This window comes from Scyliorhinus torazame, chromosome 5, assembly GCF_047496885.1.
Source record: "Scyliorhinus torazame isolate Kashiwa2021f chromosome 5, sScyTor2.1, whole genome shotgun sequence".
NCBI classification, from domain to species: domain Eukaryota; kingdom Metazoa; phylum Chordata; class Chondrichthyes; order Carcharhiniformes; family Scyliorhinidae; genus Scyliorhinus; species Scyliorhinus torazame.
In genome coordinates, this window is record NC_092711.1 from 262,472,055 (window position 1) to 262,493,793 (window position 21,739).

At 47.9% G+C, this 21,739-nt stretch overlaps 1 protein-coding gene across 7 annotated transcripts in view; it reads left to right on the top strand.

Annotated features, from left to right (window-relative positions):
* Positions 1-21,739, top strand: part of LOC140421098 (UDP-N-acetylglucosamine--peptide N-acetylglucosaminyltransferase 110 kDa subunit) — a 163,640-nt gene that overhangs the window by 97,621 nt on the left and 44,280 nt on the right. For all 7 annotated transcript variants that reach the window (XR_011946669.1, XR_011946670.1, XM_072505472.1 and 4 more), the window contains 3 exons: positions 10,376-10,501; positions 15,092-15,262; positions 18,921-19,037. Coding sequence is in view for 5 of the 7 variants with exons in the window: in XM_072505472.1 (XP_072361573.1) it covers positions 10,376-10,501; positions 15,092-15,262; positions 18,921-19,037 (414 nt within the window). In the remaining 2 variants the exon portion in view is untranslated. The remainder of the gene's footprint in view (positions 1-10,375; positions 10,502-15,091; positions 15,263-18,920; positions 19,038-21,739) is intronic.

Genomic DNA, 21,739 nt, shown 5'->3' on the forward strand with positions numbered 1-21,739 from the left:
AGGACCGACTTGAGGGTAACGCAGAGCTGGATAGGACAGATGTATCAAGCGTGCTATGGTACGAGGGCAATGGGGATGTCCATACTGTTGGCAAAGGACGACCTTTACATTGGGAAACAGGGATGAACCCGGGGTATGGTATGTAATGGTTAGCGGTGTCCTGGAAGGGACAGTGATTTGTAAACCGAATCACTCCTAACTGGGATGACGCCGGCTTCATAAGAACAACCATGACTGAGAGGGGGCAGCATGGTAGCCTTGTGGATAGCACAATTGCTTCACAGCTCCAGGGTCCCAGGTTCGATTCCGGCTTGGGTCACTGTCTGTGCGGAGTCTGCACATCCTCCCCGTGTGTGCGTGGGTTTCCTCTGGGTGCTCCGGTTTCCTCCCACAGTCCAAAGATGTGCAGGTTAGGTGGATTGGCCATGCTAAATTGCCCTTAGTGTCCAAAATTGCCCTTAGTGTTGGGTGGGGTTACTGGGTTATGGGGATAGGGTGGCGGTGTTGACCTTGGGTAGGGTGCTCTTTCCAAGAGCCGGTGCGGACTCGATTGGCCGAATGGCCTCCTTCTGCACTGTAAATTCTATATCTATATCTATATGCAAGACCCAAGGACTGATAAATCCAGCCCCAAATCAGGGAAACAATCGGCAATGGCTGAGGAACTGAACACCTTTGTGGAGCAGATGGGAGGGTAAACCTGTGGAGGCTCAATCATCGAGGGGGAAGGAGTTCTCCTTCTCCCAAGCCCACAAAGTATATTCCCGTATTGACTTCTTTGCAGTTGGTAAATTGTTGCTTCCAGGGGTAGTGGGGGCAGAATATTCCGCAATCGTAATCTCGGACCATGCACCACACTACATGGATGTGAGGTTCGAGATGGGCTGAGCCCAGCGCCCCCCATGGAGGCTGGACACAGCCTCCTCAGCGACGAGGTGTTCTGCAAAAGAATATCATAAGCCATTGATGGGTATATAACCTGCAACCGAAATAGGAAGGTGTCGCTCTCCATCTTCTGGAAGGCACTGAAGGCGGTGATAAGGGTGAAATAGTTGCATTCAGGGCACTTAGGGACAGGAAGGAGAGGACGGCTAGGCAACGGCTGATTGACTCCATATTGGATGTGGATCGACGATACTCCACCGCCCTGACCGTGGAACTACAGAAGAGAATCTGCAGCGAACAACTCCAAATGGAATTTGACCTGCTCTCCACCTGGAAAGCAGTGAACCAACTCCGCCAGACACAGGGATCCTCTATGGACATGGAGACTGACGTCTATGAACATGGAGACAAGCCCACCAGCTGAGAAAGCAGGCAGCTTTGAAGGAGATAACACAGGAACAGCAAGTTAGTCACGGCAGCAGGCAGAATCCATGAGGCCGTAGCGACTTAATACCTCTGAGCCCCCGGAGGGGAACTTGGAAGATGAAGCGCTTTCTCAATGGGCTGGACAGACCAGCTGTGGAGGAGGAAAAGAGACAGAACTGGAAACACCACTGGAACTAGGGGAAGTCATAGGAGAGCATCTAATCCATGTAGTTGGGGAAGGCACTGACTGGGTCCATATGCATTTCTGGTGGATTTCTGTAAAGAATTCGAGGCAGCACTGACCCCGCATTTGTGGGAGATGTTCAATGACTCACTGTCGAGCTGCACTCTGCTGCCCACATTGGCGCAGGCCTTAAGATCACTGATCCCTAGAAAAGGACAAAGACCCGACTGAGTTCGAGTAATCTAGGCCCATCTAACGCTATAGTCCTGGCGAAGCTCCTGGCAAGGCAAATGGAGAATTGCGTGCCAGAGGTAGTCGTGGAGGATCAGACAGGCTTTGTTGAGGGCAGGCAGCTAATGGCGAACTGCAGGTACTTGCTGAACATGATGACACCAGAAGTGTTCATCTGCCTGATTGCAGAGAAGGCCTTTGACAAAGTCGAATGGAGGTACCAGAACGGTTTGGGTTTGAACCAGGGTTCACTTCATGGGTGAATCAACTGTACTGTACTCGGTGAGCGTCCGGACAAAAGCCATCAGCTCTGAATATCTCCGGCTGCACAGAGGTCCAAGGTGCCCGGTGGTGTTGGCCACTCTTGAGGATGGGGAATCAACACCGGCACATTTCTATCTGGGTGCAATATCTACTATGGCCCCCATTTGTAAAAAAACAAAATTCACCCTTCAACAATAGACGCTTCCTTTAAAAGATGGAGGCAAGATGATGGGGTACTGACGTTAGGGAACCTATACATAGAGAAGCAACTCTGGGGGAACTAGCTGGCGAGCTCCAGCTCCCGAAAGGGAACAAGCTCTGGTACAGGCAACTAAGGAACTTCCTCTGCAATGAGACTGCAACATTCCCCCAGGGACTTGTACACATCCGACTGGACAGACTTTTAACATTGGACAAACTAGGGGATGGTAGCTGCGCTGACCAGTACAGACGACTGCTAGAGGAGATAAGGGCCGCGCTGGATGAGACTTGGGAAAAGTGTGAGGAAGAACTAAGCATGGAGGTAGGGGAGGACTCTGGATCGAAGCACTGTTTCGGGCGAACTCCACCTCGTGCTCAGGGATGAGCCTAATGCAGTTGTAGGTCGTGCATAGGGCGCACAAACGGGTTCTTTGAGGTGGACGACAAATGTGAACGGTGCCAAGGAGACCCCGACAACGACACCCACATTCTGGTCCTGTCCCAGACTTGTCGAGTACTGGACCAGCTTTTTCAAGGCCATGTCCAAGATTGTGGGGTGAGGGTGGAGCCATGCCCACGAGTGACGGTCTTTGGTGCGTCGGAACAGCCAGAGCTCTTTATGGGACAGGGGCAGGCGCCTTTGCCCACCGGAGACTCCTGCTCAACTGGAGATCAGCACCACCCAAGGCTGCAGACTGGCAGGCCGACTTAGCGGAATTCCTCAAATTGGAAAAGGTGGCAGAGGAACCAAAAAGCGCAGAATGAAAGAGAACCCATCGGTGTGGTCACAACAACAACAACAGGGTACGCCTTGGTGGCTGCAAACACCCCTGGTATGTTTTAATACCATGGGGCTATATGTAAATAGTCAAACAGTACGGTTGTAGGATCCGATTACTGGGAGCCCGCCCCGTAACTGTGTATATATGTTTACTATGTATTCGTACCAGATTAATTTGTTTTTCCCTTTCGTTATTTTATTTTCCTGTATGCATTTTTGATTTTTTTTTTTTTTGCAATGTTGTCACAATCCAAGGCAAAAACCAACAAATTTTTTTATTTTTTTTTACATCCATCGACTCTTTATTTCCTGTTGCTGAGATTATTTCGGATCCAACTTGTCACTTTCCCCTGTGTCCCATGGGATTTCACTTTCCTGATTAGTCCGCTGTATAGAACCTTGTCAAATGCCTTCCCAAAATCCATGTAGAGAACATCCACTTCACCGTCTTCATCAATCTTTCTTGCTACTTCGTCAAACAAATTGATTTTAACTAAGTAAGATACGATCTTGGCTATCCGTGATCAACTTTCCAAGTGACGATTTATCCTGTGTCTTCGAATTGGTTCCAATAACTTGCCTACGACCAAAGTCAGACTGACTGGCCTATAATTTTCTGGCCTGTCCCTCACACCATTTTTAAATAATGGTGCAGGGTTTCATGTTTGTAGTCCCTCATTTCTACCTGGTGAGAATTGGAAACTGACCATCTGAGCAACCGCAGTTCTCGCCCTAGCTTCATTTAACAGCTTGGGCTACAATCCATCTGGCCCTGGTGAATTATTTGCCTTCAGGGTGGTCAGTGCCTCCAGTTCAGTTATGCTTATTCTATCTAATATTTCACACTCCTCTTTAACTTGAATGATCCCTTGGTAAGACTGACACAAAGTACTATGAGAACCCTGCCCACACCTGCATCAACGCATAAGTTACCATGTACATCTCTAATGGGCCCTATTCTTTCCTCAGTTATTTTCCTGCTCTTAATGTACTGGTATAACATCTTTGGGTTACCTGTATGAGTATTTTCTTGAATCCTCTCTTTGCTTTCCTAATTTCCATTTTTACGTCCCTCTTTACCATCTATGCTCACAGGCTTTCTATAGTATTAAGCTTAGTCTTTAATTTCTGTATATGTTGTTTGGGAAAGGAGAATTAGGGTTAAATAGTTTTTTTTCAGTCTCCAGTCCTAACTTTATACACAGGCATTGAAGACCCATGTGCTGCAGTACAGCCTGCTGATTGCTGACATTTTCATGTATGTGTTCAACACCTGATGTTCCCAGAGCCTTTCGGGTTCTCCTGTGTGAAGGGTATATTTATCAAAAGATTAAAGATACCATGTTGTATGTAGATGTGTCGCTGGTATATGACACAAACCCGCTGCAGTATAATCAGGCTAGATCTAGAGACCGTGAAGGACTGTGCCGGCTGAGATCTCAAATTCCTTGTATTTGAGTAAAGCGCAGCTTACTTTTTAAAAAAATATATTTTATTGAAAATTTTTGGCCAACCATCACAGTACATTGTGTATCCTTTACACAGTAATATCACAATATAAGTAACAATCGCCAGTTTTATAAACAAGAAATAAATAATATATAAACAAAAACAAAACTAAATGGCAACTGCCTTGTCCCAGATAAATATTCTCCAAAAATATATTTTAACCGTCCAATATACAATTATCTATAACAACAACCTATACATATTATACTTATATATTAACATCCCTGAGAATCCCTCTGGTTCCCCCCCCCCCCCCCCCCCCCCCCCCCAGGTCTCCACACCCGGGGGCTTGGCTTCCTTCCACATCAACAGTATCCTGCGCCGGGCTACTAGGGATGCAAAGGCCAAAACATCAGCCTCTTTCGCCTCCTGCACTCCCGGCTCTTCTGCAACCCCGAATATAGCCAACCCCCAGCTTGGTTTGACCTGGACCCCCACCACCTTCGAAAGCACCTTTGTCACCCCCACCCAAAACCCCTGTAGTGCCGGACATGACCAGAACATGTGGGTGTGATTCGCTGGGCTTCTCGAGCATCTCGCACACCTATCCTCTACTCCAAAAAATTTACTGAGCCGTGCTCCAGTCATATGCGCCCTGTGTAACACCTTAAATTGTATCAGGCTTAGCCTGGCACACGAGGACGATGAGTTTACCCTACTTAGGGCATCCGCCCACAGCCCCTCCTCAATCTCCTCCCCCAGCTCCTCTTCCCATTTCCCTTTCAGCTCATCTACCATAATCTCCCCCTCGTCCCTCATTTCCCTATATATGTCTGATACCTTACCGTCCCCCACCCATGTCTTTGAGATCACTCTGTCCTGCACCTCCTGCGTCGGGAGCTGCGGGAATTCCCTCACCTGTTGCCTCGCAAAAGGCCTCAGTTGCATATACCGGAATGCATTCCCTTGGAGCAACCCATATTTCTCGGTCAGCGCTCCCAGACTTGCAAACGTCCCATCTACAAACAGATCTCTCAATTGTGTTACTCCTGCTCTTTGCCATGTTCCAAATCCCCCATCCATTCTCCCCGGAGCAAACCTATGATTATTTCTTATCGAGGACCACACCGAGGCTCCCGTCTTTCCCCTATGCCGTCTCCATTGCCCCCAAATTTTCAGAGTAGCCACCACCACCGGGCTTGTGGTGTATTTCTTCGGTGAGAACGGCAACGGCGCCGTCACCATGGCTTGTAGGCAAGTCCCCCTACAGGACGCCTTCTCCAATCTCTTCCACGCCGCTCCCTCCTCTTCTCCCATCCACTTACATACCATTGAGATGTTGGCGGCCCAGTAGTACTCACTCGGGCTTGGTACCGCCAGCCCCCCCCCCCCCCCCCCCCCCCTTATCCCTACTACGCTGCAAAAATCCCTTCCTCACTCTCGGGGTCTTCCCGGCCCACACAAAACTCATGATACTCTTCTCAATCCTTTTGAAAAAAGCCTTCGTGATCACCACCGGGAGGCACTGAAACACAAAGAGGAATCTCGGGAGGACCACCATTTTAACCGCTTGTACCCTCCCTGCCAGTGACAGGGATACCATGTCCCATCTCTTGAAGTCCTCCTCCATCTGTTCCACCAACCTCGTTAAGTTTAACCTATGCAATGTACCCCAATTCTTGGCTATCTGGATCCCCAAGTAGCGAAAGTCCCTTGTTACCTTCCTCAGCGTTAAGTCCTCTATTTCTCTGCTCTGCTCCCCTGGATGCACCACAAACAGCTCACTTTTCCCCATGTTCAGCTTATATCCTGAAAATTCTCCAAACTCCCCAAGTATCCGCATTATCTCTGGCATCCCCTCCGCCGGGTCCGCCACAGACACCAATAAATCGTCCGCGTAAAGAGATACCCGGTGTTCCTCTCCTCCCCTGAGTACTCCCCTCCACTTCCTGGAACCCCTCAATGCTATTGCCAGGGGCTCAATCGCCAGTGCAAACAATAATGGGGACAGAGGACATCCCTTCCTCGTCCCTCCTATGGAGCCGAAAATACGCAGACCCCCGTCCATTCGTAACCACGCTCGCCATCGGGGCCCTATACAGCAGCTGTACCCATCTAATATACTCATCTCCAAAGCCAAATCTCCTCAACACCTCCCACAAATAATCCCACTCCACTCTATCAAATGCTTTCTCGGCATCCATCGCCACCACTATCTCCGCTTCCCCCTCTGGTGGGGGCATCATCATTACCCCTAGCAGCCTCCGTATATTCGTATTCAGCTGTCTCCCCTTCACAAACCCAGTTTGGTCCTCATGGACTACCCCTGGGACACAATCCTCTATCCTCATTGCCGTTACCTTGGCCAGAATCTTGGCGTCTACATTTAGGAGGGAAATAGGTCTATAGGACCCGCAGTGCAGCGGGTCTTTTTCCTTCTTTAGGAGAAGCGATATCGTTGCCTCCGACATAGTCGGGGGCAGCTGTCCCCTTTCCTTCGCCTCATTAAAGGTTCTCATCAGTATCGGGGCAAGCAAGTCCACATATTTCCTATAAAATTCGACTGGAAATCCATCTGGTCCCGGAGCCTTCCCCGCCTGCATACTCCTAATTCCTTTCACTACTTCCTCTCTCTCGATCTGTGCTCCCAGTCCCACCCTCTCCTGCTCCTCCACCTTAGGAAATTCCAGCCGGTCCAGGAAGCACATCATTCTCTCCTTCCCATCCGGGGGCCGAGCTTCGTATAATCTTTTATAGAATGCCTTGAACACTCCATTCACTCTCTCCGCTCCCCGCTCCATCTCTCCTTCCCCATCCCTCACTCCCCCTATTTCCCTCGCTGCTCCCCTTTTCCTCAATTGATGGGCCAGCAACCTGCTCGCCTTCTCCCCATACTCATACTGTACACCCTGTGCCTTCCTCCACTGTGCTTCTGCAGTACCCGTTGTCAGCAAGTCAAATTCTACGTGTAACCTTTGCCTTTCCCTGTACAGTCCCTCCTCCGGTGCCTCCGCATATTGCCTGTCCACCCTCAGAAGTTCTTGCAGCAACCGCTCCCGTTCCCTCCTCTCCTGCTTTCCTTTATGTGCCCTTATTGATATCAGCTCCCCTCTAACCACTGCCTTCAGCGCCTCCCAGACCATTCCCACGTGGACCTCCCCATTATCATTGAGTTCCAAGTATTTTTCAATGCACCCCCTCACCCTTAGACACACCCCTTCATCTGCCATTAGTCCCATGTCCATTCTCCAGGGTGGACGCCCTTCTGTTTCCTCCCCGATCTCCAAGTCTACCCAATGTGGAGCGTGATCTGAAATGGCTATAGCCGTATACTCCGTCCCCCTCACCTTCGGGATCAACGCCCTTCCCAGGACAAAAAAGTCTATTCGCGAATAAACTTTGTGGACATGGGAGAAAAACGAAAACTCCTTACTCCTAGGTCAGCTAAATCTCCACGGGTCTTCTACTCCCATCTGCTCCATAAAATCTTTAAGCACCTTGGTTACAGCCGGCCTCCTTCCAGTCCTGGATCTCGACCTGTCCAGCCCTGGCTCCAGCACCGTATTAAAATCTCCCCCCATTACCAACTTTCCCACCTCTAGGTCCGGGATGCGTCCTAGCATGCGCCTCATAAAATTGGCATCATCCCAGTTCGGGGCATATACGTTTACCAAGACCACCGCCTCCCCCTGTAATTTGCCACTCACCATCACTTATCTGCCCCCGCTAACCGCCACTATGGTCTTTGCCTCAAACATAACCCGCTTCCCCACTAGTATTGCCACCCCCCCTGTTTTTCGCATCTAGCCCCGAATGAAACACCTGCCCCACCCATCCTTTGCGTAGTCTAACCTGGTCTATAAGTTTCAAGTGCGTCTCTTGTAACATAACCACGTCTGCCTTAAGTTTCTTAGGGTGTGCGAGTACTCGTGCCCTTTTATCGGCCCGTTCAGCCCTCTCACATTCCACGTGATCAACCGGGTTGGGGGGCTTTTTACCCCCCCCCCTTGTCGATTAGCCATCCCCTTTTTCCAGCTCCTCACCCGGTTCCCACGCAGCTGTGTCACCCCCCAGGCGGCGCCCCCCCCCGCCCACCCCACCCCATTCCGGCTCTCCCCTCTCCCCAGCAGCAGCAACCCAGTAACTCTTCCCCCCCCCCCCCCCCCCCCCCCCCCTCCCACCCCACCCCCGCTGGATCCCCCACTAGTGTAGTTACACCCCCCATGTTGCTCCCAGAAGTCAGCAAACTCTGGCCGACCTTGGCTTCCCCCCGTGACCTCGGCTCGCACCGTGCGACGCCACCTCCTTCCTGCTCCCCTATTCCCGCCATGATTATAATAGCGCGGGAACAAAGCCCGCGTTTCCCTTTTGGCCCCGCCCCCCATGGCCAACGCCCCATCTCCTCCACCTCCCTTCCTCCCTCCACCACCACCTGTGGAAGAGAGAAAAGTTACCGCATCGCAGGATTAATAACATAAGACTCATCATTCCCCCCCCCTCTTCGCCCCCCATACTCGCCCCACCACTTTGTTTCAAACGTTCTTTTTTAGTAACCCGCTTATTCCAGTTTTTCTTCCACAATAAAAGTCCACGCCTCATCCGCCGTCTCAAAGTAGTGGTGCCTCCCTTGATATGTGACCCACAGTCTTGCCGGTTGTAGCATTCCAAATTTTATCTTTTTGTGAAGCACTGCCTTGGCCCGATTAAAGCTCGCCCTCCTTCTCGCCACCTCCGCACTCCAGTCTTGATATACGCGGATCACCGCGTTCTCCCACCTACTGCTCCGAGTTTTCTTTGCCCATCTACGGACCATCTCTTTGTCCTTAAAACGGAGGAATCTCACCACTATGGCTCTATGAATTTCTCCTGCTCTCGGTCCTCGCGCCATCACTCGGTATGCTCCCTCCACCTCCAGCGGACCCGCCGGGGCCTCCGCTCCCATTAACGAGTGCAGCATCGTGCTCACGTATGCCCCGACGTCTGCTCCTTCTACACCTTCAGGAAGACCAAGAATCCTTAAATTATTCCTCCTCGCGTTATTCTCCAGCACCTCCAATCTTTCCACACATCGTTTATGGTGTGCCTCGTGCATCTCCGTCTTCACCACCAGGCCCTGTATATCGTCCTCGTTCTCGGCAGCCTTTGCCTTCACGACCCGAAGCTCCCGCTCCTGGGTCTTTTGCTCATCTTTTAGCCCTTCGATCGCCTGTAATATTGGGGCCAACAGCTCCTTCTTCTCCTTTTTAAGCTCTTCCACGCAGCGTTTCAAGAACTCTTGTTGTTCAGGGCCCCATATTAAACTGCCACGTTCCGACGCCATCTTGGTTTTTGCTTGCCTTCCTTGTCGCTGCTCTAAAGGATTCACCGCAATCCGGCCACTTTCCTCTCCTTTTTCCATCCGTATCCAGGGGGGATTCCATTCTGGTTTACCGCACAGTGCTTTTAGCCGTTAAAATTGCCGTTGGGGCTCTTATTAAGAGCCCGAAAGTCCGTTCCACCGGGAGCTGCCGAAACGTGCGACTCAGCTGGTCATCGCCGCACCCGGAAGTCCAAAGCGCAGCTTACTTAAGGATGAACTTCCTTCCTAAAATACGGAGTTGAGATTCGTGTATCTCTGAATCACTCGCGGGGCATTTTTGGTCCATGGAGATGGTAATGTTTCTTTTAACTGTTCAGATCTGTTCACTGATGACCCATCATCCTCTAGCCTCTTACTTTCTAATAGACTGGATGGTTCTGGAAATTGAATTTTTAAAATTGTTAGACAAGCTGCTACATGAATAATGTAGGATTCGTATGAATCATTTGTATGATTTGAGTGTCAAACATTTTATTGCACCAGGGTTTGTCTTTAAATATTCTGCAGATCTTGTTACGCCTTCTGATAGTCCCCTAGAATACTGTCTTATTTGGGTTTCCTGTAGAATACATTTCCCTGTTGCATTTTTGTGCAGATCCCATGCAACGGCAAAGCAGCCGATCGTATTCATCAAGATGGAATTCACATTCTTGTTAACATGAATGGGTACACGAAAGGAGCACGGAATGAACTGTTTGCTCTTCGTCCAGCTCCTATACAGGTCTGTAACCAATTAATTCATTTAAAAGTTATGATGTAAATGAGATAATGGTAACCAAATTATTACATATTCTGCAAAGCACAATGTATCAGTTCAATACTGATATTCAACACTTAAGTGATGTTGAACATTTCCTTATTGTTCTTAGTCCTAGAGTTTACCTTAGTGTATTTAAGCCCTGCTTGATAGTAAGCTGAGTCTCCAAAAATTGTTGTTCTTTCCCTACCTCAACTGTGTTCTGCCAAATCCATCATCTTTGTCTTCACAGCTTTCCAGGATTTTGTTCAGTGCTTCGTTTACTTACCTTCTGGAATCTAAGATGCGCAAACTCCAAGCCATCCAGAATGTTTCACCCACATCTTTTACCCATTTTCTCAGTGCATTGAATTCAAAATGTCACCTTTGTCTTAACATCCCTCTCTGACGTATGCTGCTCCTTAACAATTTGGTTCCAACTTCTACCCTCTGTTCTTTGACACCATCTGTGAAGGGATATAGATAAGTGAGTGGGCGATAAGATTTGCAGATGGAGTGTAACGTGGGAAAATATGATTGTCCACTTTGCTGAGAAGCATAGAAAAGCAGAACATTATTTTAATTGGGAGACTTCAGAATGCTGCAGTATAGAGTGATCAGAGTGTCCTCATGAATCATAAAAAGCATGCAGATACAGCGAGTAAAAAATAGGGAAATTTTGTTTCAACTATATAGGCCCACACCGAGGGTACGGTGCAATTTAATTTCTTTATTTAAGGATGCACTTGCATTGGAGGCAGTTGAACGAAGGTTCCCAATGTTGCTTTCTGGGATAAGAGGAAAGCTTGAGCAGGTTCGACCTATACTTTTAGAGTTGAGAAGAATGAGGGGTGATCTTATTGAAACCAAACATTTCCCATCCACCACCACTCCTCCGCCTGGCTGAACTCGTTCTATCTCTCAACAACTTCTCCTTTAGCTCATCCCATTTTCTCAAATCAAAGGTGTAGCAATGGGTACCCGCATGGGTCCCAGCTACGCTTGCCTTTTTATGCGTATGTGGCACATTCCTTGTTCCAGGCCTACCTGGGTCCACTCTCGCAACTCCTTTACCGGTACATTGATGACTATTTTGGTGCTGCTTCATGCTCTCGTCTGAACCTGGAAAAATTCATCAACTTCTCTTCCAGTTTCCACCCCTCCGTCACTTTCACCTGGTCCATCTCAGACACTTCCCTTCCCTTCCTTGACCTTTTAAAAAAAATTTAAAGTACCCAATTAATTTTTTCCAATGAAGGGGCAATTTAGCATGGCCAATCCACCTACCCTGCAAATCTTTGGGTTGTGGGGGAGAAACCCACGCAAACATAGGGAGAATGTGCAAACTCCATACGGACAGTGACCGAGAGCTGGGATTGATCCTGGGACCTCGGCACCCTGAGGCAGCAGTGCTAACCACAGCGTCACCGTGCTGCCCTTTCCTTGACCTTTCTGTCCCCATTTCCGGCAATAGACTATCTACTAATATCCATTACAAACCCACTGACTCACACAGCTATCTGGACTACAGTTCTTTGCACCCTACACCCTGTAAGGACTCCATCCCTTTTCTCTCCGCTCCTTCGCCTCCGTCGCATTTGTTCCGATGATGCCACTTTCCAAAGTGGTGCATCAAAAATGGATACCTTCTTCCTCAACCGTGATTCCCACCTACAGTTGTTGACAGGGCCCGCAACACACCCCTCCCTCCCAGAGCAAGGCTAGAGTCCCACTCGTGCTCACATTTCACCCCACCAGCCCCCGCACGCAAAGCATAATCCTTCGCGATTTTTGCCAACTCCAGCGTGATGCCACCACAAAACAGATCTTCCCTTCACTCCCTCTGTCAGCATTCTGCAGAGACCGTTCCCTCCGAGATAATCTAGTCCACTCTTCCACCATACCCAACACCTCTCCCATCACCCATGGCACCTTCCCATCAATCGCAGTAGGTGTAACATCTACCCCATTACCTTTTCCATGCTTAACATCACAGCCCAAAACACTCATTCCAAGTTGAGCAGCGTTTCACTTGCACCCCTTTCAATTTGGTCTATTGCATTCACTGCTCCCAATGTGGTCTCTATATCGGAGAGACCAAACGCAGACTGGGTGATCGCTTTGCTGAGCACCCTCGGTCTGTGCGCATTCAGGACCCTGACCTTCCCATTGCTTGGCATTTTAACACACGACCCTGCTCCCATGCCCACATGTCTGTCCTTGGCCTGCTGCAATATTCCAGTGAAGCTCAATGCAAACTGGAGGAACAGCATCTCCTCTTCCGGTTAGGCACGCTACTGCCTTCCAGTCTCGAAGTCAAATTCAACAACTTCAGATGATTAGCTCTACCTCACCTCGGCCCCTTTGATTTCATTTTGTTTTTTTAAATAATTCAGTGTATCCAATTCATTTTTTCCAATTAAGGGGCAATTTTGGCATGGCCAATACACCTACCCTGCACATCTTTGGGTTGTGGGGGCGAAACCCACACAAACACGGGGAGAATGTGCAAACTCCACACGGTAAGTGACCCAGAGCTGGGATCGAACCTGGGACCTCGGCGCCGTGAAGCAGCAATGCTAACCACTGTGCTACCGTGCTACCCATTCCATTTCATTTTAATTGTCTTTTACATTTTATTTCTTGTCTTTCTTCATATATTTCCCCCCCACTATCTTATCCCCCCCCCTTCCTTACCTTTTCTCCCCTTTGCTTCCCCCTTCCCCTCCCCCCACATCTACAACTATCACAGTTTACTCTCTGATTTTAGTTTCTGTGCTGTTTGGCCTTTCACACCTTTTGTTCTCTCTGTGGGCTACCATTAGCACCTTGGCTTCTGTGGGTATTAGCACACCGTTCCCTTGGTTTCTAAACCTATGACTCCCCTTTCTATCCCCCCCTCCCCTCAGTATATATATTTCCCACTTTCTATCTCTTTTAGCTTTGACAATGGGCGATCTGGCCTCGAAACGTTAACTCTTCTCACCCTGCAGATGCTGCCAGACTTACTGAGATTTTCCAGCATTTTCTCTTGATTTTTAGGGACCTTGTTGGGTAGCTGCTGAGAGGATGTTTCCCCTCTTGGGGGAATCTAGACCTAGCGGCACAAGTTTAAAAATAATGGGTCTCCCATTTAAGACTGAAATGAGGAGGAATTTGTTTTCTAAATAGTGTTAATCTTTGGAATTCCTCAACCCAGGGATCAGTGAAGGTTGGGTCATTTAATATATTCAAGACTGAGATGAACAGATTTTTGATCTGTAAGAGGGATGAGGGTTATGGGGGACGGGCAGGAGGAGTTGCGGCTGTTCTCAGATGATACCTGATTCTATTGAATGGTTGAGTTGACTCATTTGGTCAAATAGCCCACTCCTATTTACTTTGTATGTATGTCGTTGGTCCCCACCACAAATTCTGTCCCTGAACCCATCACTCCATCCCTCCCTCTGGCAACTGAGGCTGAATCAAACTGCTCACAACCGTTGTATCATAATTAATGGATTTCCAACCGCATACCGACATCACCATGACCTGTAACTCCTATCTGACAGTGAGATGTCTTAGCTCATCTGATGGAATCCTCATCTATGCCTTTGTCATCTTTAGACGTGACTGTTTAAATGCACATTTGTTCAGCCTTTCACGTCTTACCCCCTCTAAGGTTATCCAAAACTCTGCTGCTCCATTCTTAATTACACCAAGTTCCATTCACCCATCACTCTTTTTGGCTTCTGGTCTAGCAATGCCTCAGTTTTTGCATTCTCAACTTGTTTTCAAATCCCTCCATTGTTCATTGCTGGTCCCTGCCTATCTCATCCTACAACTCTGCGAGATCTCTGCACTCCATCCATTTCTTCTTTCTTGCATATCTCGGATTTTCATTGCTCCACCATTTGGCAGCTCTGTTTTCAGGGTCTAGGCCCAGAGCTCTGGATTTTCCTTCACTAAACTTCTCTCTAACTCTCTTCTTTAAGGTGCTCCTTAAAACCTATCCCCCATAGCAGCCTTTTGCCATGTGTCCTAATCTTGTGCCATGACTCTCAAATTTCATAATGCTCCTCCCCGTGTCTGCGTGGGTTTCACCCCCACAAATCAAAGATGTGCAGGATAGGTGGATTGGCCACACTAAATTGCCCCTTAATTGGAAAAAATAATTGGGTACTCTAAATTTAAAAAAAAATGCATAATGAAATGAAAATGAAAAAAAAAATGCTCCAATTAAGCAACTTGGAGCATCTTACTGTGTTGCAGGTGCTTTGTAAATCCAAGTTAATAATGATTAGGTGCATTGGAGCATTTTGATACACCAAACGTTCTGTATAAATGTAGATGCCAGATCTTTTTGAATGAGAATATTTATCTTCTAGTGAGGGCACTGCCGTATCCTGCTTCCGTTCACTACATAATTTATGCAGCACAGCAATTAGATGTCCTCTATGGAGTAGCCAGATGCCAGATTTGTATTGCTCATTGTTTTGTTCATTGCTTGATATTCTAATGAGTACACTGTATAAATTAAACTGTAATTTTATGGAAAGGCCAGTGTTATATTGAAGTACATCTTTACATCCCTAGGCAATGTGGCTTGGTTATCCTGGAACAAGTGGAGCCCCATTCATGGATTACATTATAACCGACAAGGAAACATCACCACTTGATCTGGCAGACCAGTACTCCGAAAAGCTGGCCTACATGCCCAACACCTTCTTTATTGGAGACCATGCCAACATGTTCCCACACCTGAAGGTAATCTGTTGAACTGGCTTTTGTGTGTGTCTCCATTATCGGGTTTCTTTGAAACATCATGGTTGAGTTAGACCATAAGACATAGGAGCAGAATTAGGCCACTCGGCCCATAGAGTCTGCTCTGCCATTCAATCATGGCTGATATTTTTCTCATCCCCATTCTCCTGCCTTCTCCCCATAACCTCATCCCCTTATTGATCAAGAACCTATCTATCTCTGTCTTAAAGACACTCTCTGATTTGGCCTCCACAACCTTCTGTGGCGAAGAGTTCCACAGATTCTCCACCCTCTGGCTGAAGAAATTCTTCCTCATCTCTGCTTTAAAAGATTGTCACTTTTGGGTATATGATCCATTTCTGCATTATATTAGTAATTGTAAAAGTCAGTTATGAACGGAGTAAGAATGTCCACGGCCACAACTGTTAATTCTGCAATAGGTAACTAGAGAGCAAGGAACGAATATTGGGCATGGGCACAAACTGAGCTGCAACATAATTATGCCTTTTAGGCACTGCACTCTAATTTAGTCTGAAAAGCATTGTATTGAACTGTATAATTTAATGAACCAGTGTGTGCCAGCTACAAGATGCACTCAGCACCTCTTTGAGGCTTCTTTGGCAGCGCTTTCCAAACCTGGAATCTCTTCCATCTAGAAGAGCAAATTAACAAATGCATGGGAATAGAAGTTCCATTCCCAGTCACACCATCCTAACTTGGAACTGTATTGTTTTTCCTTCACTGTCACTGGGCCAGAATCCTGGAACACAATTCCAAACAGCACTATGGGTATACCTACACCACATGGACTGAAGTGGTTTACGAAACATAGAAAACATGGAAAATAGGAGCAAGAGTAGGCCATTTGGCCCTTCAAGCCTGCTCAACCATTCATTATGTTCCTGGCAGATCATTCAACCCAATAACCTATTCCTGTTACTCTCTTCCTTTACCCCCCTCCCCCTTCCCCATGTCCTTTGATCCCTTTAGCCTCAAGAGCTATATCTAACTCCTTGAAAGCATATAATGTTTTAGCCTCTACTGCTTTCTATGGTGGAGAATTCCACAGGCTCACCACATTCTGGGTGAGTAAATATCTCCTCACCTCAGTCCTAAATGGTCTATCCGTATCTTCAGACTGTGACCCCTGGTTCTGGACACCCTGCCATCGGGAACATCCTTTCTGCATAAACCTTGTCTCACCCTGTTATAATTTTACAGGTTTCAATGAGATTCCCACCTCATTCTTCTTCAAACTCCGGAGAATATAATCCGAAACGACTCAATCTCTTCCTATGTCAGTCCCACCATCCCCGGAATCAGTCTAGTAAACCTTCGCTGCACTCTCTCCATCGCAAGAACATCCTCAGAGAAAAGAGACCAGAACTGCACACACTATTCCAGGTGTGGTCTCAGAAAGCTGCAACTGCAGCTCCTGTACTTCAATCCCCTCGCTATGAAGGCCGACATACCATTGACTTTTTTTCCCCTTTTTTTATAACTTTAGAATACCCAATACATTTTTTCCAATTAAGGGGCAATTTAGCATGGCCAATCCACCTACCCTGCACATCTTTGGGTTGTGGGGGTGAAACCCATGCAAACATAGGGAGAATGTACAAACTCCACACAGACAGTGACCCAGGGCCGGGATCGAACCTGGTACCCCATTGCCGCCTTCAACACCTGTTGCACCTGCATGCTTACTTTCAGCGACTGGTGTACAAGGACACCCAGGTCTAGTTTCACATTCCGCTCTCAATCTATAGCTACTCAGATAATCGGCCTTCCGTTTTTGCCACCAAAGTGAATACATGATATCACATTTATCTACATTATGCTGTATCCGCCATGCATTTTGTCACTCAGCTTGTCCAAATCATACTGAAGCCACTCTGCATCCTCCTTACAACTCATCCTCCCACCCAGCTTTGAGTCATCTGCAAATTTGGAGACATTACATTTAGTTCCCTCATCTAAATCATTAATATACATTGTGAATAGCTGGGACCCCAGCACTGACCCCTGCGGTACCCCACTCATCACTGTCTGCTGCTTGGCAAAAGACCCGTTTATTTGTCCTTTTCCTGTTTGCCCATCCGTTTTCTCTCCATCTAAATACTCTATCCCTAATCCCATGTGCTTTAAATAAACACGCTATTATCTTATGTGGGACTTTGTCGAAAGCTTTCTGAAAGTCCAAACAAAGCAAGTCCACTGGCTGCCTCCCATCAGCTCTACTAGTTACATCCTCACAGAATTCCAGTAGTTTTGTCGAACATGATTTCCCTTTCGTAAATCCATGCTGACTCTGTCCGATCCTGCCACTGTTTTCAAGTGTTCTGCTATTACATCACCTTTTCCAAGGCAATTGAAGATCGGCAACAAATGCTGGCCTTGCCTGCGACATTCACGCCTTGGAAACAAATTAAAATAAGAAAAATACAGCTTTCAAATATATTTTTTATCTCAAAATGCTCAATGAGGCGATGAATACGTAGTATCATTTTTTCAGTTACAGTGCACTGCTGAGATTCCGAATATATGTTGAAAATCTTATTGTGAAGAAGGCAGACTTTTTTAGTCATTCCTTTGCACTTGATTCAGTAGAGCCCAACAAGTGGAAATAAGTTTAGACCATCATGGTGATCATAATTAATTATAACCCTAACTAGCGTGGATTTCTTTGAGCCTTTAACAATAGTCAGCAAGTGTGTTAATCTATTTATTCCTTGGTAATGTGTCTAAAATAGTTGAATTGTACTGAATGATGCTGTCCTAACAATATGTTGTGCTAAATATATGTAAATCATGAAATTAATTGAGCGTCTTCAGTAACTTAATGGTTTCTGTTCTATATATTTCACCTATCAAGTTTGCAGTAGTGTGTGTCATGTTCAATTTGACCTTGGTGGTGACTTAGAAGCATGAGAACAGGAGTAGGCAATTCAGCCCATTGTGCCTGCTCCAGCATTTAAAACGATCATGGCTGATCGGACACTTCAATGCCTTTTGCGTCCACTATCCCTGGAATTTTGCGTCCCAACTAATTGGGCTGTCATTTAGCGTATTCAATTTTTTTTTTCCCCAATTAAGGGGCAATTTAGCATAGCCAGTCCACCTAACCTGCACATCTTTGGTTGTGGGGGGAAACCCACGCAGACATGGGGAGAATGTGCAAACTTCACACGGACTGTGATCCAGGGCCGGGATTCAAACCCGGGTCCTCAGCGTTGTAGTCCCAGTGCTAACCACTGCGCCACATGCCACCCTGATTGTTGCTACTCTTAATTAATCTTCCTGACCTCCGATATAAATTGTGTTATCTTATATTCTAAATCCAAAGCAGTTATACTTGTGCTGGCTCTTTGAAAATGCTTCAAGTTAGTCCCACTGTTTACCCCACTCCCACACTTCCCCCATAACTCTCCAATTTTGGCTGTTGATATTTTGAGATATTGTCCTACAGAAGGTGAAGGGGCATGCCATCACTTGTGTTTAGGCAAATGTTAGTATTGCATATTAATGTGAAAATGATTGCATCTGCAAATTGAACACCCTTATCCATTGTGTAAAAGCAAGTGGCCCTGAGAAACCAACAGGTGATGTTCTTTCCAGATCTGATGTTTTGTAAATATAGGTGTGTTTTTTTTTGTTTTAGAAAAAGGCTGTGATTGACTTCAAGTCAAATGGACACATTTACGATAATAGAATTGTTCTGAATGGTATTGATCTAAAGGCGTTCCTGGACAGCCTGCCTGATGTCAAAGTAGTGAAGGTAAGAATGTAAATGCAGCTGCGTTAACTACGACAATTAAATTGAGCCAAGTTGAATTTAACACTTGTGTTTCCTTTTGGGTGTACATGAAGTGATAAATGAATGCAATTTTTTTTTTTTTTTTTTTTTTTTTGCTTCTGTTTTCATTTGGTCTGCTGAGCAACTAACAAGCTTGTTTTGTTTTAATGTCAATGGAGGTTGCTCACACTTGCCAATGGTAGAGTGACTTGCATGTCACTGTTCAAAGGTTCTTTGGCCACACCTTGGCCATTTTTTCACACTCCTTGGGTGCAGTTGTGTTTTCCTCAGCAAAAACATGCTGAGATGTTGGGTGGATGCCGCCTTTGTACATAAAGACGTTTGATTCAAACCAAATGTCTGTTCATGCGGCGGTAAATAAGCAAATTAATAGGGCGGAATTCTCTGTTGGCTGAAAAAAGGCGATTTGAGCGGAAAATCAGTTCTGCCAAGATAGTGGCTGCCGTTGGTTTGACGCCAAAACGCAATGCTCCAACACCTCGACAGCGGCGTGAATGCGTTCTGGAACGCATGTACAGTAAACACCGTTTGCATATAATTAGCGGGCCTCCGGGAGTTCTCTCCTCCAATGGGCTGAGTTCCCGACAGCGCGTTTCACTTGTGCTTTTAAAAATCGTGAAACTGGTGTGGTGGCTGATGGAGAGAGAAAGAGGAGGTAGGACCCGGAGAGGAGTGACTGCCGGCCCGGACACTGGCTGTGCTGGTTGGGTGGGGAGGGGGGCGGGCGGCACTGCTAGGGCCTAGGGAGGGAGGGGACGATGACGACGGGGGGGGGGGAAACAGGCCGAGTGGCCGGGGTGACCCCCCATAGGACTGGGGCGGTGTCCATGCACGTGCCACCGTTACTGCGGCATGCAAGGCCACCCAACCTGGCCCTTAGTTCTGCAGAGTGACACTGACCATATGGGCACCCGCACCCCATTCTGCCACCCGCCGGCGGCCCACTCAGGGCAACGTCCACAGTAACCCCTAGGGGGACTGCGGTGCCTACTCCTGGCGGGGGCAGTACTGGTCAATGTTATCCCTGACATCTGGGACATGCGCCAGGGCCAGAGGATCCCACGGTGCTGGCCACCGACGAGGGGGGGGGGGGGGGGCGGGGGGAGGGACAAGCGGCCTCCTGTGTACCGGCAGTGCTTGTCATTGAATGACCTGCTGGACCGGGCATGCCATCGAAGACCCCGGCTGAGCAAAGAGACAGTGCGGCATTTCTGCCAGATGATGGAACACTTGGCACCATGGGGTTATGGGGACTGACACCCGCTCCCCGTGACCGTCAAGGTGACGGTCGCCCTGAACTTCTACGCCACGAGATCCTTCTAGGCGCCTTCTCCGGATCGAACCTGTCGGGGATCTCTGTTGCACAGTGCTTAGCACTGTTGCATTGCAGCGCCAGGTTCCCGGTTCGATTCCCGCCTTCCGTCACTGTTTATGCGGATTCTGCACGTTCTCCCTGTGTCCCCGTGGGTTTCCTCTGGGTGCTTCGGTTTCCTCCCAGAAGTCCGGAAAGATGTGCTGTTAGGTAATTTGGACATTCTGAATTCTCCCTCTTGTGTACCTGAACAGGTGCCGGAATGTGGTGGTTAGAGGCTTTTCACAGTAACTTCATTGCAGTTAATGTAAGCCAACTTGTCACAATAATGATTATTATAATCTCTCTGACCTCGGTGCACAGATGCATCCTTGCCGTCTGAGTGAACCCAGACTACCCAGAGGGTCCGCTCATCTTCCCGGCCAGCCCACCCATCAGACCGAGCACCGAGGCAGGTTGTAACGGTGGCAACAGGTGTGCAATGTGAACAAATATGTACAGATTTGTGCTCTGGCCCCATAACTAAACTGTTCCCTGCAACCGTGCCAACTTAGCTAATGTCTAACTTTCTGGCATTATGGCCTCTAACGCTACATCTAGGTAGATCCCCAGACGGCACAGCAGGAGTGGAGGTGGCCTGCTGTGATTCCTGCCTGCAACCTGGGTCACCAGGTGGCGTGGTGCTGCCCTGTTCTGCCCGCTGGCGACCAGATGGCAGGGACAGGAGTGGGGCGGGGGGGGGGAAAGAGGAGTCTTGTGTGCTGCGGTGTTCCAGCATTTCCCTGCGGGAGTCACCAGCATGGGCTCCATGACCACCTCCTCCCTCGGGGTGCCCATTGGCCCCTGGGCTACTCCATGGGATGGGGGTGCGAGGGGACATATCCCCTGAGGCTCCCCTGCCACCTTCCACTGCCGGTTCTGGAGGCCCGCCCTGGTCTCAACCAGAGTCCGCACGCTCGCGGCCAGGAGCACAGGTAGTGGACCATTGTTGCTATCTTTACTTGCTATAAATATGGCAGTCAATAATGTTGCCCTTTTATCTAGATATCAATATATTGCTTTCAGAGTCGCCAGGTATCAAATGATATCACCCCACGGTTAAACCGGATATCGATCAAAGACCCCAACAACCAGTTAGTTAGTTCAAGGTCAATGATACTTTATTTACACGCAAGATTAACTTACACATGCAACATAAACACTACGCGCTAAACTACACCTAACAACTATGACAACCTGTACTTAACTTCAGGCACCTGGCTAAGGTCAGAGGAACAGTGGCCTTTGTTCGAATCTGGATCGGCTGGATCTGGAGAAGTAACTGCGGTTCGGCTAGGATCATCCGTCTGGT